Source organism: Anas platyrhynchos, chromosome 4 (genome assembly GCF_047663525.1).
Source record: "Anas platyrhynchos isolate ZD024472 breed Pekin duck chromosome 4, IASCAAS_PekinDuck_T2T, whole genome shotgun sequence".
NCBI lineage: Eukaryota > Metazoa > Chordata > Aves > Anseriformes > Anatidae > Anas > Anas platyrhynchos.
In genome coordinates, this window is record NC_092590.1 from 17,984,922 (window position 1) to 18,004,619 (window position 19,698).

Consider the following 19,698-nt stretch of genomic DNA (forward strand, 5'->3'; position numbering starts at 1 on the left):
ATAAAAACTCATCCACTCTTGCTTGTTCTCAGAAGGCTGCCAAAAAAACACATATTCATAGACTTTCATGGACTCACCAGCAGTACAGGGATAGATTGCCCCTAATTTATTTATTTATTTATTTTACCTCCTCTACACTGGCCAGTAACTTTGAATTCAAAGTATTTCCTATTCCTTGTGTTTTATTAATAAGCAACACTATCCTTACCCAGTAAGTGTAAACCTGTATCATGGTTGACCAAAACATGGACCTCCTGAACTCTACTTTCAGTGCTTAGACTGTTATCACTGAGGAACCTGGTTGTGCCAAGGCACACTTACAAAATAAAACATTTTGGGGGTCTTCACTTGGACAGCTATGCCACCGTGCAAGTAAGGCTCCATTTCTGACGTATCACCAATGCTGAATGAGTAAGGTGACACCACTGAAAAGAAGAAAGAATAAACACTGTGACAATGCATGTTACAGTTCTACAAACAATAAAGAGTTGTGTTTTTTTTCCCCAGCGTTTTTTATGCTCTGTTTTAGCATGCAACCTTGCTTTGAAGCCATAAACACAATTGATCCTCCTAACTAATGGGATTGTCCCTCTCTGCAAGGTTCTGGGCCAAAAGTATTACTCTCACATGATCTGTGATGAAATAAGCTTTTTAGAGTAGCAGCAGATTTAACAGGAATTCTGATGACCACAGCTCTGTAACAACAGTGAAATCACTCTCGGTTTTATTTGGACTGTGCACAGCAGTGTCCAATATAGCAGTCAGAGCAGGATTTTAGCCCAGTGACTAGAACCACAAGCAATCAAGAAAAATGTTTCAACTGCCAAGCAAAGCAATCTTTCCTCTTGTACCACGTGGAGCATCACTCAGATAAAGGAAGACAACATACAATTGTTTTGATAACTCGGGACATGAAAGTTGAAACCAAAAGCTGGGCCATGATTAGGAGGAAGGGATAGCTTCAGAACTAATTAAACAAATGAGTCCACAGAAAACAGAGACTCAACCACCTTTTGAGGGTAGTTTTTATCTCAGACCACAAAGTACTAAAAAACAACTGAACAACTCCACAACTCCTAACACCCATTCTCTCTCCTTCTCAATTACGTGATTCCACATCATCCAGAATGAACTGAGTAGTAGGCCTTGAGGCCTACACGATGAAGATGAAAGCAAGTTAAACAGCAGTTCATGAGAAATATATTCAAAAGCATGCTCGGAAACTGAGTGATGTCAATGCATCCCAACACACTTACATTATCACCCAAGAAACTATAAGGCATACAGTGACATACACAGTGGTGTTAATTTAGCCCAAAACAGGTTTTACAGGACCTCAAAAAAAAAAACCAAAAACAACCCACAACCCCAAAAAATCAACAGTTTTGTCAGTCACTTCAGAGATTGCCAACTAGTTTATACTAGCTGGTAGTTTCTACTACTTCTTAAGGAACAAGATGAGTTTAGAAAAGCTTCGCTAAATGGAAATGAAACAACACTAGAAAGACCTCCATGCCAGATGGCAATTTTTCATATGATCTCTGTAAGACCCAGCGTTCTTCTGGTTACAATAACTAATAGTACAGTGGACTAAAAAAGGTCAAAAAAAAAAGTATATTGCAAATGAGTAAGAAACAATTTACCCGTTATTTGGTGTGTGGATCCATTTAAATAAGACATTCCGTTAACTTCACGAAAGGTTAAGAACTGTCCTGTTTCAAACCTGTGTGGATGATTTTCAAGGCAAGTGACAATGCCAGGATTTGACTGAAAGCAAAAAATGGCAAAGTTAGGAAGGAGAAAGGAGTCTTGTATAAAGGAGTCATGCTTTATCATAGACAAAAAGCTTTTTGTCTATTGAAGCTGCAGCTAACGCTTCTAGTGCCTCATTTCTGCCATAACAAGGGATTTATCCAAAATAATATTTCCACTTCAGAGAGTGGAAGCAAGGTACAATTAAACTCAAGTATCAGATTATCAATTAAGAAAGAATTTTAAAATATATATATATTCCTTGCCCTGGCATGTACTCAGGACAAGATGTGAAACAACTGCATATGACTTATATAATTAATGAGGATCAAATCATTCATTCCACTTTAAAGATACCAAAGAATTGGCTACCCAAATCATTGTGTCATGAGTTTTAATTCAGACCAAATACAATTTGTTATACAACCCCTTCTAGCTTGATTATTGTTACATCTAGAGTGGAGATATGACAAAAGACTTGCTACTGAATGAATAAGGTTCTTGTCTGGACTTCCAGAGTTGAGAGGAGCCAAAATCGTTTACATTTACAAAATACAAGATCAGATATATACTCTCCAATATTCTCCGCTGAAAGTATTATTCATAACATCCTTTTCTTGCTGCCTTTGCTTTGGGAGGTTAAAACAATCAACTCTTAAGTTTCTTCTCAAAGCAGGCTCTCAATCCCCTTGATCATTCTGGTGGTTGTCCTCTATATGTGATGTAGTTTCTCATAAAAAGGGCTAGTTTCATGACTGTTCTATTCATGACTATTCTAGTCATGAAACTTGTTTTGAAGACTTAAGCTATTCCCACAACAAGGCTCTATCTCCTCTACATACTTCAACTCTTCCTTCCCCTCAACAAGGAAAAAAAAGCCTCAATGTTATTATGTTACATTTTAAGCAATGACAAGGAACATTTGCATGCTCTCTGGTGCTAGCACTCATCACTGACTGTTTTTGACGTAGACACTGCAATCCAGGAGCTTGATTTGCCTCTGCTATGCAGTTTTCAACTGCTTACCAGGCTGATAACTTGAAATGCTCTGCTTGGTCATTTAGACAATAATGAGGCATAACAAAGCAAAACAAGCACAATAGCTTCTATCCCTTACTTGTGTAATATTTGAAATGAAGATTTCCTTTGGTTCCTCTCCTGTTGTATCCAGCACTTCAAATTCATCACCAAAGTCACAAAACAGACGTGAACATATTCCATACACATCTGCACTGATGAACTACAAGACAAAGTAAAAATTGTAAGTATCCCTAAAACAGTATATACCAAAGGAATGAATTCTCAACATCCAACCTTGTCCAAGGCTAGCAGGTGTAACTTCTGCTCTGATGGAAACCCATGACATACGCCCAGGTCACTGACTCTACAGCACAGCATTAATGACCAATTTGAACTCACATTAGCATTTCAGAACTTCTACACGAAAACCAGGAGTCACAGCAACAGGCAGTGAAGTACTGCCATTTCACTGCTATATTTGGTCTCACCCTGTTCTCTCATAACAGAAATTTTGAGCTAAGAGTTAAAACTTTATTTACCAGCAAATTACACCCCCCTACAACCTTAAAATAAAAAAAAGAACTAAGCTATGGTTACCCACATAACATCAGACACATGCACTGAAAAGAACGGCAGCAGCATATTCCCAAAACCTCATTCTGCTCTGTCACTGTGGTATCTGCATAAAACTATATACCTCAAAACCCACTTTCTCAGTTTCTGGATAGAACGTGCTGGAAGTGCAGAATGCTTCCTGTATGGATTAATTGTGTGTTTAAGTTTGCTGTTACCTTGATGGGTGGCTGCTGAGCATGACAGAAGTCATTAATCTTCTTCTGCAGTGAAAGGCTTACTTCAGTCAATATGACGCACTGTGAACAAGAAAACAAATAAAACTGAGACCCTTGAAGCAATCAACATTTTCAGGGTATGGAAAAGGTAGTAGTAACACGAAGTTACTTTGGCACCCTGAATGTTCAAAATTCCTTTCCCTACTACTCCCAACATAACAGAGAAAGCAGTCTCAAGTCAGTTCTCTCATCAGATAGGTTACTGCTCCACAAGTTCTTGAAGCAAGATGAGCAGGACCAAGAACAGCGAATTCTTACTTTTTATCACTCAACTCAAGAAAACACCTACAGGTAATTTCTGAGAAAACATAGCTCTTGAATTTCAAGATTAAAGTTAGCAAAACAAACAAATAGTAGTGACCAGTGCATACCATGAGGTCTGCACAAGATTCAAGTACTGGTGTTCATTAAGTTGCATACATAACACAGTTTCTGCAAGCATTCTTTTCAAATTCAGGTTAATATTGGGTTGCAAAGCTTATGCAGCGTGCCCCAATTCAGTTATATCTCTGTAGCTGGGGCATTTGGAAATCTGGTTGAGCTGCCAACTCATCCCAAGCCGTGCACACAGGCAGAAGACAGATGACTGAACAACTGAAAAAACATTCCTTCCACTACACTTCACTGGATATACAGATACATACATAAATGACCTAATTAAACAGCCCGAGTTTCTATTGCACAGAATACAATGCACAAAATACATGTAGGACACTGTGCAATATGACTGTTAAGAAGTCAGTTTTATCTTGCAAATAAGAAAACTATTGTACAGTAATCTCAAATGGCTATTTGTTATCATAGTAAATTCCATAAGCAACAAAGTGAATTGATAGGAACAGTTTTAGCCTTGAAAATATGAGCGTGACCATTTCATTCATCCAAAGACACATTTCTTTCTTTCCATCATTTCAAGATACACTTTAAAGTTAGCTTTCATTTTATTTACTTATATTAAAAGCTCTGAGCAAAATACTGTGACATTTAAATTCAGAGTGACATACCTGGTACTGCTTTAGGAAAGACAGATCTGTGGTTTCCTCTAATGGCACAGTTGACGCTGCAACGTGGACATATGGATTAAGTTCAGCAATACGATGAAGTGTGGCCTCAGCCCTGAAACAACAATTTTCAATTTTTTTTTAATGCATTTACTAAATTGTATTTTCTAAACCAAATTTCATGCTACAAACACCCTACAGGAGTCCTGTAGAAAGTATCCTGGTGACAATCAGCAGCTAACTTCTTCACACTTAAATTCCTAGCAGGTCTGAGGAAAACAGCTCTGTCCAACAGACAGTGAGACATTCTAGTCTTGCAAAGGTGGCTGAGAAAGTCTAAGAAATAAATACACCCTGGCCCTCATTACTAAATTAATGTTACAAGCTCCCAGCTGGAAGAAGTGAGATATTTGACTCAGGATTCCAGCCACAACCTAGACTTCTCACGATATCTACCTCGTCATTGTACTCAAATCCAGGAACTCCAATGGTAGGGGGTTAACAAGTACCTGATATTATTAACAGCTCTTAGACACTGAACTCCTATTTTTGCCACTGATCAGACTGTTGGTCCTACTCAAGTTTAGTCCTCCCTCACCCCAAAGACTTCACCAACCTGTTCCTTTGACTAAGTATGTCATCTTCATGGATGAAGAAATTGATCCCTAAATCCCATTTTGTGCATTGCTTGGTGTCATGAACTGTAAGAGCCTAAGAAAGAGAAAAAGCATTTACTGGAAGAAATATATATGGTTTTAGCACCCAAAATGATGGATTAATCCCCATAAAAAAAAGCTGATGGACTAGCATTGCAGAAGACCTAGTTGTACCATATATAGGAATGAACTCCTCCATCCTCTTTGCCAAAACCCTTCCTGTTTGAGAGAGAGGAGTGCATCTGAAAGATGCATTACATTAAATGTTTTCCTTGCAGCTTGCAATGATGAGCGTATGTAAATACCGAGGATGATTTTTGCCACACTGCAATTAAAGCACAACTGCCATCTGTAACTGAACAATCTCCGAAAATTATAAATAAGCAGATTTTTGAGTGTGATTGGAAGAAACAGCCTTAAAAGGCTTCTCTAATAACATTAATTCCAGCAGCACAAAAGCAGTTGTCAGATTAAAACACCCGACCATTTTAAATTCGATAGAAGTGGATTCTGGCAGGTGACAGACCAGGATAACATTTTGAACAGATTGGCTTTTCAGTTTATATCACTCCATTTACGAGTGGTGACTGTCAATGAATTTTGTGAATTCAATGCCTGATGAGCAGCTGGATGAAATATTACATGAGGTATTTCATGGAATCACAGAATGGCTTGGGTTGGAAGGAACCTTAATGATAATCCAGTTCCAACCCCCCTGCCATGGGCAGGGAGGCCACCCACTAGATCAGGTTACCCAGGGCCTCATCCAGCCTGGTCTTGAGCACCTCCAGGGATGGGGCATTCATATCCTCTCTGGGCAACCTGGTCCAGTGCCTCACCACCCTGAGAGAAGAATTTCTTCCTAACATCTAATCTATGTCTCCCCTCTTTTACTTTAAAACAATTCCCCCTTGTCCTATCATTATCTACCTGAGCAAAAAGTCTCACAATACTTCTACGAAGAATCCTAAAAGGTACAAAAATTCAGATTTCACGCTAAAGCAAGACCCATACCCTACTACTAGAACATGCAGACTATTAAAGTTTTTGCTCTTAAGTCCTCAAATTTTTTGCAATCCTCCCAGAGAAAGACAGTTTCAGAAACTTAAGATTAGCTAGCTAGTGGCGTTGTCCCTTTCCCTCCCACTCACCTAAGAATACCCAACAACAGAACTGTTTTACGTACCTTTACCCCAGCCAGAATGATATTTTTGGCTGAAAAAAAGAAACACACAGAGAGAGGGACTGTTGCAGATTTTTTGCAAAGCTCCAAGTGAAAAGTTATGTGGGTGGACAGTAACAATATGTCACTTCTAAGAACTTCACAGCTTAAGGGTTTGTTTTCTTTTATGTTTGGTTTAAGTATTCTTCTACCATTGAAAGCACCACTGAAAGCAGAATAACATGAGCAAGGTTAAAAGGGCTCTCTACGTTTGTTCATCCCACAAGTGCAATTACAGAAACACTAATGACAATAAACAGCAGAACTTGATAGATCAATTCTGGCATCTGGTGCAGAGTCCCATCAAAGCCAACTGAAAGGGTAATACCCCGGGTACGGACAAGACTAGTCTTGGCTGGTTCTTAAAGAGTAAAGGAAATAGTTATTGGGGTCTCTTGCACTGAGACATTTATGCATTTTTTCACCAAATTGCATCTGTTCCCCTACACCTTTATGCCCCCATTTCCTACACAGGAATAATTCAGTCTATGGCTATTCCTATAGTAGCTTCATTGACACTGAAGCCTAAAGGAATAACTTGGGATTATCCAACCTCAACCTTCACCCAAGACACAAGATACTGCATAAAGCTATCTGCTTTATGGAACCATGTTTTAAAATAAAATTTAAAACTTTGTTCTATTAAGAAGATAATTAGACAGATGCCCAGGATCCTTCCAGCAACTATGTCACTTACACGTCATGAACATATATATATTCACTCAGATATTGCAGATGTACTTATTACATCCAAAATAAGCTTTAGAAGTAATCTAAATGGTACGTTTACAAGTACTTGCTTCTGCTTATACATAAATGTTGTTTAAACTTACCAATCTCCACACCAAGACCACCTATACCGCTCAGGAACACGTGGGACTGAGCCATCTTCTGCATTGCCGTGTCTCCAAGAACATATCTCTGGCGACTACATCAAAGATAAATTCAAACAAAAACAAGATACAAAGAAAATCAAGAGTCGGTTCAAATATTTTCACTTTTAAGTAGCTATTCCTTTCCTGCTATCATCCCGGTCAGTTTCTAATATGCAATAGTTCTGCAGATGAACACATCACTAGTGACACACACACAGCTATATTTACCAGTCCTTCATTCACCAAGCGACTGAGGACATAACATACATGGATCTGACCTGTACAGTCCTTTAGGAAATAAATGCCTATCAAATGTAATATTTTCACCAACAATTGAAATAGTGAAATGCATTTACTACAGTATTTATCAATGTTGGCTTTTAGAGAGGAAGAAATATATATTTTAAAACAGTGCAAATTTTTTCCAGGATAGTATAAAATCACTTCAGAATTAACTCTTGAAGACACCAGCAAACTAAAAAAATTCTTTGCTATCAGGAATATTCAAATTGGAGGGTGCAGCAGCTTTTGTAGTCAAATCCTGAGCTCTGAAAGACTCAGAGTTTCCAACCACACAATTAAATTAAAACCATTTTAAGTAAAACTTCCAGATGGACAAGTATGACTTTCCTATGATTTGTGTCAAAAGTCTATACAAGCGCTGAATTCAGTGCCTCATTTGTTCAGCATACAGAAGATGTGAATTCATTTATTTTTAATAAAGAAGCTTCTCAGGCCACTATGTTTTTCTAGGGATACCATTTGTTCCAGTACAGGGTCTTTAAACTATTGTCATGCCAAATAACCTCAAGTCACTTCTAGATAACAAATTTAAAAACAAAAACATAAAAAATTAAAAGCAAAACTAAGGTCCAGTCCAAACCCAACACCCTGATATCTAGCAGATAATAAAAATACTGATGATATACATGCGGACAGAAATAAATGAAATAAATGATGTAGTAGGTAAATTACATAGCATAGAACAGGAGGGCAAAAAGACTGTACTGAAAGAAGATGAGGAACAAATAAGAGAGGAATATCTACTTTGTTAAAGAAGTAACAGGCTAGAGTTAGGAAGAAAAAGAATATATTTCAAACAAGAAAAGTATGAGTTCTGGTTTCCAAAAAAGCACTCATTATTGATGCTGTTGAAACTGTGTTCAACATTGTAGTACGTAACTACATTTTTACTAGAAAAACACTAATAGTCAGAAAGCACCCATTAGAATACCAATAAAGGAACAGTTTTACATGAAGATGTGTTATATCTGCAATCCAACCAGTTCTCACTACTAACTGTAGTTTAAGAAACTTTGCAGGAAGTGGATTCAGTTTCATGTGCTGGACATTTCAACCCTCCACTTTTAAAGTGAGGGACAGAAAAGTTCAAATACATACACCTGGACCTAAAAGGCAGCAGATATTGTTTTCAAGTCTTGTCTTTCACATCAATGGGAGTAGATCCAAGCATTGCTGAAGAATCAGGAGTAACACTTTCAAATCAGATACTCTTACCTATACAAAGCATCATCAATTTCCATAGAGTCTGCCGCCATGACCCAATGCGATTTGTTTGCACTAGAATGCACTAGAATACAAACAGAAAGAATGTGGTTACATTGGACGCAATTTCAGTTTGTCCCCTCTCCCTATCACCATTCAATTCTTCAACAGAAGAACTGGAAAACACAGAAAGCGGTGTTATGTAAGAGTTACTTTGAACACTGACAAGCCTGCAGAACAACATGGCATCTCAGTAACTAAAACACACAGGAGCCAGAAGACAAGAAACCTCAAACCTTCAACATGTGAACTCAAAATACAGAGACACATTCATTTCCTCCTTGAGACACAAGACTTATTTCTTGTATTTGCCACAGTTGGATTTAGTAAAAGTAAAATTAAATGTTAACAGCTCCAAGTCATTTAATTTGGTTCTGCTTGTTTGCTGCTTATTCTGAATAGAAGACAGGCGATCCCTGAATGACTAGGAATAGTTATTTATGCTGCACTATTCTTATGTTAATTGAAAAAACTCAGGAAACAAATTACCATTATAGCTAACTGAAGAAATCAATATCCAAAAGTGCTTTAAAAATCTATGATGTATAAGCTAGTGGAAAGTACTCAAGATGTAATAACATTTATTTTTAAATTTACTTTATAAAATGTGAATTAATACAACATTTAACTAAGACATCAAGTCAAACACTTCAGTAGGACTTCAGTATGTGCACAGTTAAGGAGTTCATTAATTAGCAAAGACCTTTTCATTGTGAAGTTACCTGGGGGATAACTAAGCACTAGGATTAGGAATAAATTCCATCACAGGGCAGGCTGTTCTTTTGTTATACAGGCTTGGAATTTGTGCTTTCTAGATCTGACAGGAACCACCACCAGACACAGAAGCGAAACAGTCCCCACACTTGACCCAGAACATCAGTTCTCACCGCTGCTAGAGAGGTGCACATCTTAATACAACTCCTACAAGCGGACTTGGAAACGACAAGATTTTGAGACAAAGGCTGACAATCCTTTCTCCTAAGAGATTGCATGTAAAGGCCTAGATATACTAAGAGTATTAAGGAGTTTTCCCTCTGAAATCAAGGATGCACAAATATACTCTGAAACAGCAGTAATACTGCCCACAGGTTAACCCTTACTTCCTGTTCAGATGGCTTTAGTGCATATTGTAACATTTCTGATGTGCAGCATCTCCGCAGCCTGGCACAACCTGAGACTAGAACATTTTGATCTGAAATTTGCCCCCTTGTTTTCTCAGACCATGAGGTAGGTAGCGCTGCAGGATGGCAGTGAGGGACAGACAGGGTTACACTGGAAAGCAGGCCACAGATCTGAGCAGTTAAGCTGCTCCACAGTGTGGACACTAAATCCCACATGTAAGCCAACAAAGAAAGCAGTCAGCATGCGGCACCTCCATTGTATCTGCACAACCAGCCACTTCAGCACAGCTCCCATGCCTTTACACAGCAAGCACTGAAAATAACTGAAGTACATCATTTTGGGATCCAGCGCTTAAGGCAAGAAGTAATAGACCTTATCCGATGACAGACCTGAGGCCTGCTCAGGTAAAAGCCTAAATTATATCCTCTGTGTGGGTGACAAGACTGAAAATCCCCTCAGGACAAACCAGTGCCACCTCATTATGGCCTGCAGCAGCCATCCCTGAGCTGTTCTGCTCCTCCACAGCACAGGGGCTTCAGAACTGCCCAACGCTAAGTGATTTTGGCACTCTCAGGTGGGGAAGCTGACCCACCCTGAGGTAAAATACACCCACCTTTCTCCCTCACAACCCCCCAGCTACTCCTGTGCTCTCCCCGACAGCCATTTGTGAGTAACGAGGGCGTGCGATGAGCACACCAGAGGTTTGCCACCTGCATCCCAGACCCATTTAAGAAGGGTTTTTCCAATATGCTTACTAACTCCCAACTCTCTTTGTACGGCACAGAGCTGCTGCCAGGTATATCATGTGTGGCGAAACATGGTTTGTCAAGGCAAAATAAGCCTTCATAGTACTATTATTTAGTGGCCAAAGGACAAAACTCTGTTAACGTATTCCTGCATCCAAGTTGTATTTCATTTTACCTCACCCTATGTTAAATCTGCCTCAGAGAATGGCACATAATATAGGGGTAGGTCCTTCAAGTTACTATCAGTCATTCAACATTTATACATTCACTTTCTTTTTAGCCTCAGCTGTTTGTGGGACAGCCCAGGGACTAACCAAGAAGCTACATCTGACAAAGAAGGGCTAAGAGGTCCTGAACAGCAAAGGCACGAAGCTGTGGTGTTGTGCTGCTTTCACCGTCCTTCTTACCTCAGAGTTAGCACAGGCTACAGCAAAACCAGTCAATTACTCGCCGTTCAGCAGCCAGGCCTGGGTGCATCCCCCCTCCCCACGGTCTCCAGAGGCAGCTGACGCAGGCTCCCTGTTAGGGCAGCGGAGGGAGAGGGCGCTCAGACCCGCTGCCAGCCGCCCCGCCGGGCACCACCGAGCTCAAACCCGCACCTCAGCTCTCCCCGAGGGCTCCAGGCGAAGCCAAGCGGCGTCCAAACAAACTCCAGCCGCCCTCAGCAGCCCCAAACCCGGCCCTCCCCGCGGCCCCAAGCCCGGCGGGCAGCCCCGCCGCTGCCCCTCGCCTCCGGGGAGCGTGGAGCCGGTCCCCGGTCCCGGTCCCTGCCGCCCACTCTCACCACGGCGGCCTGGCGCTGGCGCTGAGAGCAGGCCCGTGCCCTGCCGGCGGTGCCGGGGAAGAGAAGGCAGGAAAGGGGTGGGTGGGAAGCGGCAGCGACGCCGGTGCCGCGGCTCTTCCCCGCCTGCGCCGACATGAGGGGCCGGGCTACGGCCGCCACCTCCTCCTCCTCCTCCTCCCGCCCCGCCGCGACATGGCGGCCGCCGGTGGGGACGGCCCTGAAGCGTTTCACCAGAGAAATCATGTTGTAGGGGTGAAATTTGCCCCAAGCGCCCCGGCAGGTGGTTTTGAAGATGGTTTTCTTCCAGCTTCTGGCCGAATTGGTTGATTTTGCAACTCAAAGCTGGTGAAGTCACAGACAAAATCCGTGCGCTCAGCTTTTCTTCTTCTGCAAGCACTGTGTGGTTAAAATAAAATTAAAAGTCCTGTTACACTCAGTTGTTACCGGTTTACACAACAGATTATTTCTAAAACGTGCCCTTGAGGTATCATCTCCACATAGGCCACACCATGTCCTGCACATCTCAAAAACAGACACTTTTGTTAAATGGGTGCTAGGGAGTGAAATTTTAGCATCCCAAGCACAAATGGTAGGTGGTATCTAAAGGCATACAGGAGCGCAGTCACACAATCAACACAACATCTCACACTGGAACAGTATGGGCTTGTGGAAACTTCCCTGTTTATGGTGGCATTCAACACGTGCTGATCAAAGTAAGCTGTGGCAATTATCGCTGTCTCCAGAGACTTCTGGCACCAGCAGCTCCGCATCCTCTATACATATTTTCTTTGCAGTCTCCTCCCATTTCCCAAATTTTGGTTAAGATCCCAGTAGTATCAGGCAAGTGGAATTTGCAATGTAAACCCTGCCTTCGCTTGTGTTCTCCCTGACCATTGGGTTAGGTGAGGTGAGCGTGAATCTGCCTTGGTATCTCTGGCACATCTTGTTCAGATAAAATGGGAGGGATACATTCTACTGCATAGCCAACAATGGGGGAAAAAGTATCATTGCATACAGTTTATACAGAATAGTCACCTTTTATTTTAAAATATTTGTGGTTTTTTGTTTGTTTGTTTTTTAGAAAACTGCATTCCATATTACATGAAGAAAAAGCCTTTTCTCTATCTTGATTGTTTTTTTTTTGGGGGGGGGAACTTCTAGAGACAAGGTCTCCCAAGTTTTGTCCTTTGTGCATGCATGTCAGCATCTGCTATATGTACATTATTTTAATAATTTTAGCATTTTTTATCTCGTATGACTGGAACTAAAAGAGTCCGAAAGAACTTCCAAGTCTTCATCAGGACTTACACCACAATCCAACAACGCATGCAGCTTTTGTACTGAATTATTAATTAAGGGTAAGAGCAGCTGGACAGCATTCATCTTGCAAACACAAGCTATGGTTTGGCAGGATCTAGGCTGAAGTATTTACCTACTACATGCCATTTTATGTTATTTTATTTTATTTTATTTTATTATTTTATTTTATTTTATTTTTATTTTATTTTTATTTAATAGAACACATGGAGAAGATGAGGACAAACTTCACAGGTCCACTAGAGGCCACTAGAAGTCTAAAATGCTGGACCCCAAGGCAGGTAAACACTAAGCAATACGGGATGAAAAGAACACAATGCATACTAGTAAGGCAATTAATATTTAAGGCTGGTATTTGCTTTCTGTCTTTTTCACATAATACAAAAAATCAAAATACACAAAAATATAAAATTAATTTTGTTATTTCAATGACTCAAAGAGCAATGCACCTACCTGATGAGCAGAATTATACAGAGTCCCAGCTATAAAGGGTGAAAAAAAGGCAAAGAAAAGTTTAAACTAAGCCAAAAATGTCAGCTTTGGGTTTGCCACTTTGCTGATTTTTCCCTCAGTGATTTTTTACCATTAATTTTGTGGTTTCTTTCCTAGGATCATAGAAGCTTTATCAATCATGCTGTGAAAAAATAAAAAAAATCTGTTCCCTACCATCTTCCTGTCCTGGCTGCTGAACACTTAACATACCAGTTACTTCAGTCATCTTGCAGTGAACCCTGAAAAGCCTTTTGCCTGAATGGAGAAATAGCAACATCCAGTTAATTCTTTCCCAGCAGTTCGGCAGGAATAAAGCAAAGACTAACCATCAATGAAACTGTAACGTGGGGATTCTAAGACAGATTTCCAAATAAAGCAAGACAGGTTTTGTTTATCTCTGCAGGCAAATAAACTGGTTCTCAAAAGCATCAGTTATTAGCAGGTATACTAAGGAGCCCTCTAGGCTGATGGTACCAACCATAACAAAGGTTTTGTGCTTATTTTCCAAGATTGCAGAATTTGAAACATCTGGAACCATTTCACTTGTTCTTTTTTGCCCATAATCTCCTTAAAAAATACATATAACCCTAAGAACTTAATTATAAAAAATAAAATAATAAAAAAAAAATCCCAATTTCAGAGTTGTCATTCCACTAAGATCAGCTATAGCATTTGAGATTGGCAAAAGATACCAAACAAGGCTGTCAGCTTCCTGACTTCCTAAGGCCGATCAGTAGTACATTGCTGTGGTCAGAACAACATTTTTGTACTTGAGCCAATTCACACCCCAAATCCCTTTGTGACTTCAGTTCACATGCGCTATTATAGATGCATTCTGTGTGCAAATATTGAATTCATCTTTAAAGCCACTGTCTGCAAAAGGAGCTGAAGCTGTCAGCTGCAAATCTACCTGCTTTCACCTGCTGTGAAAATCCCAAACATTAACACATTTAAGTTTCAATTTTTTGATTTCCAGGCATGATTTCACATTGTTAACGAGGACTCCATACTGGTGATTTGGGGGATGTGTTTGCTTCTCTGATTTATTTAATAAATTAGCTGACAAACCTTCACGTCATTTTCTCCCTAAAAACATATTATTTGACAGTATTATGGCCAACACAGTTCAGTTTAACACACAGGCCTGTGCAGAAATGACCTTAAATCCACATCAGCAGTGTTCCCTTGATGGGTTTCCAAATATCCTGCCACAGGCTATGGCTTGCCCTGGGCTCTTAAAGCAGTGAAGTGCTGCCTGGTAAGGCTTTAATGTCCTCTTTTTTCCATGACATGCAGCGTAGGAAGGCTTTGCTAGCGTGTTTAAAAGGTCTCAATTTTCCCCAGTGGGGTGGGCTAAAGGATTTTCTCACTTAAGGCTGCTCTAGTAAGTGACACCTTCCTAGAAACCACATTAACAATGTTCTTACAATCCTGATCCAGATAAACAAAAGTACTAATTACCCAAGCTGATTCCAGGTTGACATGCATGAAAACATTTTCAAAAGCAAGAGCCAGTTTCTCCATGCACATGCATCTCCAACACAGGCTGCAAGTTGCCAGATAAGTATTAATTGGCATACGTAATATCTTTTGGCTCTCAGCTCTTCTAATTTGTTAACAGGAGCAGTAGATATGAAATTGGAGTTTCTTCAAGTTTTACTTACATAAGAAATCCCAGTGAATGCTTGATGTCATTCAACCAGACCTCCTCATGTGGTTAGGCCTTGTGCAATCAGGTTCTTACTTGCTTCGTATTTGTGCTCCAGGTTGCAAGTTAGTATTGGGCAAGCCTCAACCAATCTGATTTGAATAACCTGGAGTTTGGAAAATGTTTCTGGAAGCCGTAAATCTGTCTGGGTAATCTCAGGAGAATTGGTACATCAGCTGCATAGGAGTCCCTACAGTGGAGTGCCAGGAATGCCATGTTAGAAGGACAAGGTTTTGCAAGGCAACAAGCGAGGTGGTTGATTCCAGGAAGAAGGTTTGGGTTCATTTTCAAATTTACATAGCACTAGCCATATTGAAATTCACCTTACAGTATTTTTAGAAAAGTAGATGTCTCACTTTTGTCACTGCAGAAATGTCTGTAAAGATGCCACCACTGTTAAAAACAAAATTCCTAGGTTTGGGAATGAAGAAAAAGAGATGGAGTTTTAGTATAGTTTTATACCAAACTAAATATAAGTCTATTTTGAATCAAATACACATTTTTACCTTGGCTATTATTAAATAAACAAACAAAAAAAAGACAAAGAAAGAGCAATTTTTTAAAATACATTTAATGTTATGAAATATATTACCTTTATATCATGTAAATCCTTGCTAAATCTTAACAATAATAAAAGGTTTTTAAAAATCCTTTTCCTTAATCACACAATATTCTTTTTTATCTACTGCAGAAAACAGAGTCTTCATAAATAAAACACTGACATGGAATATAAGACAAACCCAGGCCAGACAGTTTGCTAAAAGTTTGTGAAGAAAAGTGCATCTGGCTGGCTCAGGACTCCCTGAGTAAAGTAGACATTCTCCCACACGCTTCTTGCCTTTTGGCCTCTCACTATAAAATCTGAAATAAAGGCTGCCTTTCTCCTCTTAAAGGTATCTTATGTGTGTCACTTTCAGTGTGAGGTAGGAACCAGTTTATAGGGATTACAGATAATCTGAGCCTTGCCCCCGTGTTGTTGCCTCTCCATTTGCTGGGCAAAAAGATAGATTTAAGTGCAAAACAAAACTTTAGCTCTCTCTGAACGTGAACTACTGCTTGCTTTCAATTGCAACTCATCAGTTGATTATAAGCAAGGCATTCACCTTCAAAGCAGTAAGGGGTAAAACAAAAAATAGGTGTCCTTTTTTTCTTACCAAATGATACCTTTAATAAAAAGTGGAACCTGAATACTAGAAGAAAACTGTGTTTCCAGGTGACCTAATCCAAAACTCTGTACAGTCTCTATTTTGTAATAACCTAGCCCAGAGTAAATTCTTACTTTAAAAATAGCAGCAACTCAAAAGTGCATAAATTACAAACTTCACCAATAAATTAAGAAAACAGATTTGCTGCACCTGACTATCCTCCTAACTGTCCCAAGATCCTTTTAATTTTTAAATGGACATGGAATATCAGAATAGAGATACTATTACAGCAAAGGCAAAGCTAAACTAAAGCCTTCAATTATTTCTGAGATAAGGTTATTTTTGTTTTGTTTTGTTTTGTTTTAAGCCAAAATTCAAAAGTATGAAAAAAGTTTGGAAAGAGCTAAAAAAATAAGACAATCGCTTCCCCCTACACCACCCTGAGGCCTCAATGTAGGTTTTTCCATCTGTGTGTAGACTTTTCATTCAGGGTCTGACTTTTCAGGAAATGCCAAGCATCCTATTCCCATGGATTCTGATCATGCACAGGAAAAGAGCTGAGAGACCAAATCCTGAGTAGAAGGGGAGTCAAGATGCTTCAGAGAGATTTTCTGTTTTAAGTTCAGCTGTGGGGTTTGCAGATTCTTTCACATCTTGTACAGACTCCTGCGAGTCCTGCGTTCACAGCCTAAGCAGTCTGGTGGCCATTCGAAGACAGAAGAAGGAGATGGTATTAGATTGTCACTTCGGTTCCTCATATCGAAGGCCTGGGCTGTAGGGGATAGCAAGAGTCACGTCACTGATCCCCCTTCCACCAGCAATATATGAGATGTCATGCACAGAGGTAGGAAAAGTGCTTAATCCATGTATAAGGATAGCATTTACCCTGAAGTTCTCATCTGGACTGTTCTTTAATATGAAATGGCCTCATAAAACAGGATCATATTTATTCGTGGCAGAAATTAATCCATCAGTGAAGCAAGAGAGTTTATCACTGTTTACTTTCTTTGCAGTGAGATGGCTTCTGTTGGCTGGCATGCCCTTGGAAAAGCACACAATTTCTTGACTTGAAGTAAAAGGTAGTTCCCAGTTTGTGGTGAATAATTCTTTCCTTTAGCATGAATTTAAATGCTGGGGTTTCTTCCAGTGAGGTTGTTCACGGAGACATATTACAAACAAATGTTGGTAAAGCTAGCATTTCTGTATAATAAGGACACTGCAAGTTGAACAGACTGCTTAGAAGGGCATTGTACAGATACTGTACAGGGATATTGTGACACTTGAAAATGCTATCACAGAAGTGCTGTAATTTGAACTTCATAAAATCCTCCTTTTTCTTTCCCCTGTTAAAAATGTGCTTAAAAATAAGAACATGAAGCTTTTGTCTTTGCTCTTCCAACTTACTGCAAGCACAGAAATCCTCCTCTTCCTTAACTAGGACCTGTTCTCACTCCTGGCTGATCCCCTTTTAGCCACCAAGACCGCCAAGCAGGGTGAATATCCAGGGTCTTGGATACAGTCGGCGCAGATGATACTCTCCAATACGAATAATAAAGAGTTCACTTTCCTAGAAAGTCAGCTGTGTCAACATTTGCTTCAGCTTCCTCTATGCTTAGAGTGTGGACATCTTCAGACCTCAGCTGTGGTTGAAGGTTTTGTTTTTTTTTTTCCCCGGAAACTGTTTGTGTTTATAAAGGAGTTAAATAGCTAGCTTTTAAATGTTAGTTTAATGACAACAGTTGATAATTTCTAAGTGAGAATGCTTCAAAGCTCAAAGATGAGGACAGCAATCTCATATGCTTAGTATAAATTTACAAGGGCTTAGGATCTCTGACAGAAAAGATAGTGCTTGCTGCGGGCAAAGTTTGCTTTGACCAAAACTACATAGGAATGTATATACTAAAAAAAAAAATAACTTTTCACAATTACAGACAAGTATGAGTTACGTGTAACCTATGTAGTTAAATCCATTTTTGGTTTTGGAATTAGATGCCAGTTTTTGAGGTAATCCAGTCACGGAAATAAGTCACTCGTGTGTAAACTCCAGGTTTATTTGGTTTGGCACATTCGTCTCCCCAGCTCACTATTCCCACGAGGTACCACATCAGTCTAGAATCGGGAGTAACCAGTGGTCCCCCAGAGTCCCCCTGGAGAAAGAGGAGGAAAAAAAATAAAAGATTTAATTTATCAGGAGGGAAAATATGTTTCTCTCCATAGATAAGAGGGAGCATCCAATAAGAGAGAAAAGCAAGTAGTATTTCAAGAGCTGCCATTTGTGCAGAATTCAATCTGCTTATGAAATCTGAGTCAGAATTCACTGACTTTTGCCTGTTTGCCATGGAGTCTCCTGATCTGTGGTTGTACAATATCCTTTAATTAAAAATGAATGAACAAACAAACAAACAAAAAATCCCTTCTCTTCTGTTTTTTGAAACATTCCTCACACTGGCTTGTCTTCCTCCTCGTACAAAGTAGGGAAACATAAATATATACATCATTCTAAGCCAACAAGAGTTGTGTTTTGTTTTGTTTTTTTCTCCAGTAACCACTATCCCTTCAGCAAATTCTTTCAGTCACTTGCAGCAATAACATTTCAAAAAGAATTTCTTCAGGAAATTGGTCTTCTAACTAGATAATATCTCCTTAAGACTTTAGTCAGTCTCAAAGGCTGAATTCAGATACTGTTAATAGTATGACGCAGTGATAACTGTTAGGCTTGAAACCTTGCAGTGTCAAAGGCAATCCTCACAGAACAGAACAAATTCCCCATCACCCATCAAAAGACGTAACTGAAATACACAGCAGTTGGATTCTTCTGTTCAAGTTTCTTCAATGCTGAGCAGGACAGGAACAGAGGAATTAGGTCTCCAGGACTTATCCTGCAAGGAGTTTTGCTTAAATCTGTAGGACTGCGATTCTGGAGTCCTGTTTTGAACCAGCACTTACAAATATATTCTTTATAAGTAACATGAATAGAAATTGCCTTATTAAAAGTTATTCTTATGGAAATATTTTTGCTTGAACATAACCATTGCTTTGCAATGTTTGCAACTCTGCATCATACATGTGTCCCTACTATTCAGTTTATGCCTAGCTTCCTTATCTTTGCTTCACAGTTTTCCTTTTGCTGATCAAAGTCTGTTACCAAAGATTGTAACAGATCTGTTATAAGATGATCCTGTCATTTAATTTCAATGTGCAATTGTGCATTTTTGCACATGGTTTTTAATTAGTTGCCAAAGCTCCTGCAGAACAATTTGCTGAAATCAAGGCACACATTAAATATAATAATATGTAGTATTATTAATCCTCTAGTATAAAGGAAAACGTAGGGGTTTGCTGTCCATTAAACAAGGGGCTGGTGTGGAACAGTAGCAATGGAGGAATAAAACTTCAATATGGTGTATCCAGTTGGTATTTTTGAAAACAAATTATTAGATT

At 39.5% G+C, this 19,698-nt stretch overlaps 2 protein-coding genes and 1 long non-coding RNA gene across 5 annotated transcripts in view; 1 reads left to right on the forward strand and 2 right to left on the reverse strand.

The window, feature by feature from the left end:
* Positions 1 to 11,753, reverse strand: part of UBA6 (ubiquitin like modifier activating enzyme 6) — a 31,510-nt gene extending 19,757 nt beyond the window's left edge. The window contains exons 1-11 of one of the 2 annotated variants that reach the window (XM_038178213.2): positions 11,596 to 11,733; positions 11,219 to 11,330; positions 8,896 to 8,968; positions 7,336 to 7,430; positions 6,467 to 6,495; positions 5,241 to 5,335; positions 4,628 to 4,739; positions 3,564 to 3,644; positions 2,870 to 2,992; positions 1,644 to 1,767; positions 322 to 425 (exon numbers count right to left, since the gene is read on the reverse strand). In XM_038178213.2, the coding sequence (XP_038034141.1) occupies positions 322 to 425; positions 1,644 to 1,767; positions 2,870 to 2,992; positions 3,564 to 3,644; positions 4,628 to 4,739; positions 5,241 to 5,335; positions 6,467 to 6,495; positions 7,336 to 7,430; positions 8,896 to 8,936 (804 nt within the window). In that variant the 5' untranslated portion in view covers positions 8,937 to 8,968; positions 11,219 to 11,330; positions 11,596 to 11,733. Of the gene's footprint in view, positions 1 to 321; positions 426 to 1,643; positions 1,768 to 2,869; positions 2,993 to 3,563; positions 3,645 to 4,627; positions 4,740 to 5,240; positions 5,336 to 6,466; positions 6,496 to 7,335; positions 7,431 to 8,895; positions 8,969 to 11,218; positions 11,331 to 11,595 lie in introns of both variants that reach the window. The other variant, XM_038178214.2, reaches the window with a different exon arrangement.
* A 112-nt stretch (positions 11,754 to 11,865) lies between these two features.
* Positions 11,866 to 15,645, forward strand: LOC140002426 (uncharacterized). Its single transcript, XR_011808915.1, has 3 exons — positions 11,866 to 12,953; positions 13,114 to 13,193; positions 13,522 to 15,645. It is a non-coding gene; the product is annotated as an uncharacterized lncRNA (long non-coding RNA).
* Positions 15,646 to 17,060: 1,415 nt separating this feature from the next.
* Positions 17,061 to 19,698, reverse strand: part of LOC101799230 (transmembrane protease serine 11E) — a 44,325-nt gene continuing 41,687 nt past the window's right edge. For both annotated transcript variants that reach the window (XM_072037117.1, XM_072037116.1), the window contains one exon: positions 17,061 to 18,404. In XM_072037117.1, coding sequence (XP_071893218.1) covers positions 18,243 to 18,404 — 162 coding nt within the window. In that variant the 3' untranslated portion in view covers positions 17,061 to 18,242. The remainder of the gene's footprint in view (positions 18,405 to 19,698) is intronic.